The sequence below is a fragment of the Parasteatoda tepidariorum genome, chromosome 10 (genome assembly GCF_043381705.1).
Source record: "Parasteatoda tepidariorum isolate YZ-2023 chromosome 10, CAS_Ptep_4.0, whole genome shotgun sequence".
NCBI lineage: Eukaryota > Metazoa > Arthropoda > Arachnida > Araneae > Theridiidae > Parasteatoda > Parasteatoda tepidariorum.
The window spans coordinates 55,481,357-55,489,103 of record NC_092213.1 but is presented as its reverse complement, the minus strand read 5'-3'; the positions used below and the strand labels follow the sequence as shown (position 1 = coordinate 55,489,103).

The 7,747-nt window shown below is 29.5% G+C and overlaps 1 protein-coding gene across 1 annotated transcript in view; it reads left to right on the top strand.

Annotated features, from left to right (window-relative positions):
• Positions 1-7,747, top strand: part of LOC107448262 (nose resistant to fluoxetine protein 6) — a 100,763-nt gene that overhangs the window by 60,254 nt on the left and 32,762 nt on the right. Inside the window, exon 5 of the mRNA XM_043052372.2 lies at positions 6,547-6,705. Coding sequence (XP_042908306.2) covers positions 6,547-6,705 — 159 coding nt within the window. The remainder of the gene's footprint in view (positions 1-6,546; positions 6,706-7,747) is intronic.

The window sequence follows — 7,747 nt, the reverse complement described above, 5'->3', positions numbered from 1 at the left end:
TGTTGTTGTTGTTCATTTACGTCGCACTAGAGCTGCACAATGGGCTATTGGCGACGGTCTGGGAAACATCCCTGAGGATGATCCGAAGACATGCCATCACAATTTTGATCTTCTGCAGGGGGGATGGCACCCCCGCTTCGGTAGCCCGACGACCTGCACGCGAATATATTTGTTCAGAGAAAGTATGCTTTTGTGTCTGATGATTTCGTAATTTATTACAGTCAAACTCGTTTATAACGAGCACAAAGGGACCGTAACATGTACTCGTTAAATCCGAGTGCTCGTAATAAACGGGTCCTTAAGGCAGGCGTGCAACCAGAAGAGGGGGGGGGGAAGGTCAAATTATTGAGCTTACATAAGATTTAATTAATACTTACTTACTTTAATTAATTTAATTAAATAATTTTCTTAATTTAATGACAACTATCCCCCCCCCAACCAGCAAAAAATTTCTAGTTGCGCTACAGTCTTAAATGAAAGAAGCAATAAACGGAAAGAAAAATAAAGGAAAAGATTCTTACCAAAACATTTATTTTTTTCATTAATCTACATATTTAAAATAGTAGTTTGTTAGCTTACTATGAAGTTTCAGTACGCGGTTTTTTTTATTTCGCACAAATTTCTTATCATTTTGAAAAAAAAATTGCAAGACAGAAAAATATTGCTCGCTAAAACCGGGTCTTGCTCGTTAAAAGCGACTTCTGTTCAATAGACTTAACATTGATCCAACCAAATCCGAGCTCGTTATAAACGAGTTCGACTGTACTGACAATGGCAAGGCGTTCTGAAAAGTCGACATTTTGTGACCCGACTTCTTAATCCTGTACTTTAAATTTTAGACAAAAATTTTCTTTTATTTTTAAAGTGGTATCGTATTCATAAATTAATCTTTTTTACTTTTCTTTAGCTAAGTTGAATTAAAATGATTATGACTACCACTGCATACAAATAGTATAAATAAATACCGATAAGCTCTAACAAGTTTCTTTGAAAATTCACTAATTGAGTCGCGAGAAGAATTCGTGCTTTCAACTGTAAAAAACAATAAATATACCGATTCCATTGCAAAGAATTTTAATCCAAAAGTATAAAAAATGTTTCATTGCATATAAAGTATATTTTTTCTGAGAAATTCTATTTCAATTTAACCAAAATTCTTTTGAATTTTTCCTCAAAAATAGATTATTTTTTGAAATATTTTGTAAACTGAGATTTTGTAGAACAGAGTTTTACCGAAACATTATGTCAACACATTTAACATTAATATCAAAGCTTAGCTAATATTAAAATATCTATTCTAGGTATTAAATATTAAAAATATTAAAGGATTATTGAGAAAAAAATTTTAATGCTATTCTGCATTTCTTTTGAAAAAAAAAGTACGTTTTATTTTTATTAAAAATTTGGTTTTGTATCCTGAAACTGATATTTTATATTAGCCAATCTTCGAATTTTGATCTAAAATATAAAATTCATTGACATAATAGTTTTCATCATGAAATTCGCATTTTGCAAAACATGTAAAATAGCCAATTATAATTGTAAAATTAAACACCTTTTTATATAAAATGTTTGAACAAATTACTAAGGAGGCCAACTAATACAAAAGCAATTAGAGTTCTATTCTAAAGTTATGTAAATGGCAAGTTGGAAAATGTTATTTTCAGACCACTTCAATTAGGCCAATGCAATTCAATCAATGCGAATTACATTTGTTAATAATTCACAACATATACATTATTTTTTATATGTAAAGACATGCAGTCATATTTTGAATAGTAAATTAAAGCTTATATGCTTGTATTTTAAAAGGAAAAGATCTGTCTCTTCATACATCAAAAAGAAAATGAAAGTAGAAAAATAATCAACAAAAAAAATTGAGGAAACATTATCATAAAACAAAAGTTTTTAAACGATATTTATTATATCTTGAGATATGGAGGTCATAGTGTTATATAACTTTTTATGGCATATTCCTCTTTCTAAGCTTCTAGGCATGCCTTCAACCCTTCTTTGTCGTCTGAAAATATTACCTAAATAACGAGAAAAATATGCAAATAACATTATTTTCTTCACCCAATTATTCCAATTAAGCTTAAACTTTCTCAAGGCCATATGATGAATGATAGTAATCAATGATCATGTTTCAGATATGGATGATTATTGATATTAATTTTTGTGATAAAAATAAAAGTTCATTAATAATGGATTGTTTTTTTTAATTCCCGAGAAATATATTTTTGCACTATTCGAATTTAACTTACGTTAGATAATGATACATTTCAAGTTCAAATAATGGTCTTGAAATGTTTAGTAATATGGAATTCTTATCCCAGCTATAAACAGCGATCCATATAAAGCGAAGCCTGTATAAAAAACATACAGTGTAAAAATGTATTTTCAATATAAACTCATAAAAGCAATATTGTTTATACCACGGGCATAGTTCTTCCTGTTACCTACCACTATAGTTTTTAAAAAAGCGCTATGCGTTGAGTTTTGATTGAAGTATAAATATTGTTGATAAATTATGAATCATAGTACTTTATTTTTGAAAAATAAATTGTAATATAGGAGCACTGATGCTACCACCTTTTTCCTTTCTTGGAAAAAAAAAACACTTTTTTTATAAAATTAACCAAGAACATACTTGCCAACTTTTACGCATTTGGCGTAAAATTTTATTTCTATGTTTAAAGTGGTAGTTAAATGTATGCTTTTTATATATTCCTTACCTCTACAAACTTAATTTATAATCTTTTTTTGTTGACCACCACCTTTTTTAAAAAAATTAAGCATATAGATTAATATGCAATAAAGGTGAGATTATCAACGTAAGATTTTTCAAAATACTGGGTATGTTTCTGCCCAAAATTATAATTTAAATTCTGTTTTACTACCAGTGAGGAAACTCATCTTTGAAAGAATTAAAAGTTGGAAGAGATGTCAACAACTCCGGACATGCCAAAATAGTTGAAAAAACGATAAATAACTACTAAGTAAATTTTGCAAATATTTGACTATTTTCGCTTGCTTTTTAAAAATTTAGTAAGATGACATAAATACTACAAAGTGGTGAATTATATAAGCCCCTGAATTATTTAGAAATAGTGGTGGATAAAAATCTACTAAATTGAATTTATTAAACTAATAATCACAATTGATAAACTACCACTTTAAAATATATATTTGCTATCCGGAGCAAGTTGGTATCTCTGGGTATGCAAGAAGTGGCCTGACTCAAACAAATTAAAATTATTAAATATGAACGGTTTGCATTGCTTGCTTGCTTTATTCAAACAAACTGGGCTCCTGGGCCGCGAAACGGCCCCTATCCCATTCATCATTAAATTACATACAGTAAGGTAAAATACATTGATTTGGCAAACATTGGAGTAGCCATAAAAAAATCAAGCTGTTTGCTTGCGAAATAATAAAAGAACGGTTTGCATTAAAAATTGTATTCAAAGTTTGTCCAATCTTTGAAAAAAATAAAAGTGGCAACTTTATTTAGTATTTTTTTTTATTTTAATAATTTTTGGGAAGAAATAAGGTAAAGTAAGTATATTATGTACCCGTGAATTACGGTGAAGAGCTATATTATCTGGGCGAAAACACGATAAATGATCCTAATGCCTTTCATCTGTAACAAAACAATTTTCAAAAAGACTGAAGGAAGATTTCATCTTTCTCAATAATTCTGTTTTTCGATAAGCCCAAAAGGTATTCGCGATCGCAACGCTCGAGTACACCGTCTAGCGGGAGCCTGTAAATACCAGACATTAATTTATCACGTTTTCATTTAGTTCCATCAAAATCGTTGACNACCTGGACCGCGCAGCGGCCCCTATCCCATACATCATGAAATATTATATACATTGATTTAAAGACATTTTGATTTTAGCAACAGTATGGTAGCTATTTCTAAAAGTCAAGCGTTTTGCTTGATAAATTAAAACATTTTGTACTACAATCAATTTAAAGATGGTTATTATATACAGGCATGATTTGAAAATATACATAGGTACTTATTTACAAACATAATTGGAGATAGATACATTAATCATTATTTGCAACCTTGATCAATGAAAAGAAACATTGTATTCAAACATAATTAGTGAAATGTGCAATAGCTTGATTTGAAAATGCAGTGTAACTTTTTTATGCTAGCTTTTTAAAAAAAGTCAAGCTCTTTGCTTGATAAATTAAAAACATTTTGTATTACAAAGAAATATGATAATTATATACAGTTTTTTTCATTTTCAGAGATGCCAACTTGCTCCGGACAGCATATATATATTTTAAATTGGTTGCTTATCAATTGTTATTCTTGGTTTAATAAATTCAATTTAGTATATTTTTATCCACCTCTATTTCTAAACAATTCATAGGTTTATATAATTCACCACTTTGTAGTACTTATGTTATGCTATACCTTTTAAAAAGCAAGCAAAAATAGTCAACTATTTGCAAAATTTACTTTGAAGTTATTTACCGTTTTTATAATTATTTTGGCTTGTCAGGAGCAGTTGGCATTTAATAATTTTTTGGAAGAAATAAGGTAAAGTAAGTAAATTATGTACCCATGAACTACGGTTGAAAGCTATATTATCTGGGCGAAAACAGCATAAATGATCCTAAATGCCTTTCATCTGTGACAAAGAAATTTTAAAAAAAAACTGAAGGTAGATTTTATCGTTCTTAATAATTCAGTTTTTCGATAAGCCCAAAAGGTATTGTAAATTTAGCAGGGTTTCAATAAAGCATTTCTTGTTACAACCAACACGATACATTTTCAGAAACTGCACGGTATAAAAATTATTCATTATTCTGGCATTATCAGGTATTTGTCATCCATGCTTTTTCAAAATGTAAAAAATTGTTTCTACTGACGAAGGTAATAAAATAATATTGCTTGATGTGTAAAAAAATTTTTTTATTAATAATAACGATAAATATTAATTTGATAAATACTTTTAAACCACCTTTTTATCAAAAAAATATTTATTGATATATACACTCCATATATAAAAATGCAAACCTTTTCACCCTTCAGCGATATTTACAGAGATGCCAACTGCTCCGGACTCGCCAAAACAATTTTAAAAAAATGGTAAATAACTGAAAAATTAAATTTTGCAAACATTTGACTATTTTTGCTGGCTTTTTAAATGGTATAGCATGACGTCACTATTCTAAAGTGGTGAATTATATAAACCTACGAATTATTTAGAAATAGTGGTGGATAACAATCTACTCAATTGAATTTATTAAACCAAGAATCGCAATTGATAAACTATCACTTTAAAATATTTATTTGATGTCCGGAGCAAGTTGGCATCTCTGTATTTATTATCTATTTCCACTCAGATGAATTAGTTAGAGCGCCTAGCGGGGCTAATGCTAAGATAACCATCACATACGATGAATGAAATACCAACTTGCTCCAAACAACGAATAAATATTTTCGAGTGGTAGTTTTTTTAATGTGTGATTCTTCGTTTAATAAATTCGATTTATTAGGTTTTTATCCGCCACTACTTCTAAACTATTCGAAGGCTTATTCGAATCGCCACTTTATAAAGTTAAGCACGCTAAACCTTTTAAAAATAAGCAAAATTTACCAAATATTTGCAAATTTTAGTTAGTAGTTAATTACAGAGATACCAACTTGCTCCGCTTTGTAAAATAGTATCTTCTAGCGGTAGCGAAAATTAAGTTACTTTTAGTTTAGCATTTTTCATTTTAAGTAATTCTTTCACCACTAAATATCAAAAATTATAAGTATGATATAAAATCAACGTTATAGCATCAATCTAGTGGTTACTATATTAAAAAGTAGATGTAACTATCTTACTTTAACATGTTTCACTATATAATTTGCTACCACTTTATTAAAACTATTCCAGAAAGCGGAGCAGTTGGCATCCCGGTAATTACAGTTTTTAAAATTACTTTGGCTTGTCCGGAGCAGTTGGCATCTCTGCTTATATTTGCGAAATTCTCTCTATATCAAAAACAAATATAAACATGAAAAATGGGTTGAAGCAATAGGTTCACAACTCCATCTTAAAAGAAATGTTAAGCAAATGTGGAGACTTGTTAGAACCTAAACTAATTAGAGTGACATTTATTAGCGCTTTGTAACATTCGCGAATTACAATTGTTTAATCATGCTTCGCTTGCGATTAGAAATATTCCTAAATATTTAAAGTGGTAATAAATTAATAAGCAGTTTTTTATTTTCTGAAAACAACTAGTGTTTTATACCTTGCAATTTCTCAGGCTCAACATTAGAATTCAGCACAATGTTTGAAGTGGTAGTAAATTTAATGTATGAATTAAAATCATTTTGAGGGCCACGGCATTTAAATAATTAGTCCTTAAACGTATTTTTACAATTTTTATGACATTTTTGTGTATTATATATTTAGGTAGGTGGTTGGAATTGTATTAGACATTATGACTTTTTTGTGTATTATATATTTAGGTATGTGGTTGGAATTGTATTAGACATTATGACATTTTTGTGTATTATATATTTAGGTATGTGGTTGGAATTGTATTTTTACTTTTAATTGTTGGTACCGCAGTCGACATCATGTACCCGTCTGAGAAAATGGAAAAGAAAGGTTACAGGTGTAAGTTCATTTTATTTTGTGAATCCATATTTTTTAAAAACATTTTATTCAGTAAAAATCTTCTGTAATTGAAAAAAATCACTCTTAGTTGAGTATAAATTTTTCCTTAAATTACCCATAAATAACATGAGACAAATTAGTATTTTGGAAAATACAATAAATATTTTTAAAATGTAAAAATATCGAACCCTATTATTCTTATTTTTGAATATTCGGATGAAAAACTTCTTATCTCAACAGGGATGACTTTCAAGGAAAATACAATTTTAGATTTATTTAACATTAAAAACATATCGGAACCAATGCATGGAAATAAAATTCAAGTAAATAATGTGAAGTAAGTATTCCCTTGAATTTTTTCAGGAATTGAAAAAAAAAATAACTTTATAAGCCACAAATTTTGATTGTTTTTAAAAAATTTTGAAAATAAAGCAACTTTTATCTAAAGTGAATTAATAAACGATACATAACCGGTTTCCCAATCATGCCGTCTTATTTTGGGGTATTTTCAGCTCCCTCATTTAATTTTACGAAAAAAATGTCTCGAATCGGTTTTATCTTGTATTCTTCATAATTTAAATTTAACAAAAATAATGTAGAGTAATAAACACAAAATAAGAAAGCAAACACATTTTCTCGCTAACTCTATAACAGGGAAATCACAATCAGAAAATTTTTAAAAGTTGTTAGAAAAAGGATCCATGGTACAAAATGTTTTAGATAATTCTTACCCACCAAAGACTATTTATAGATTAAATTTTCAAGTTCAAACATTTTTTATTTATTTCCAATGAGCTGCACAATCGGTCTTGCCGATGATCAGACCTAGTGCGTTCTCCAGAGGTCGTATCCACTCTTTCAGGACCACCACAATGGGTGAGACACCGTTGGTCATGTTAATTTGGACGTCTAGTTTCTGCCACACTAGATGGCAGCACCGAGACTCTATTTGGATGCTAAAGTGCACTAGGAATTTAATTTTGCCGGAAATGCCAAGAGCCAATAAGGCACTCCAGGGATCTTTTACATGCCGCATAATCATACGACATGGCCGCTGAGGATTTTCTGCATCCCGAAAATCCGGTGTCTGGGCCGGGGATCGAACC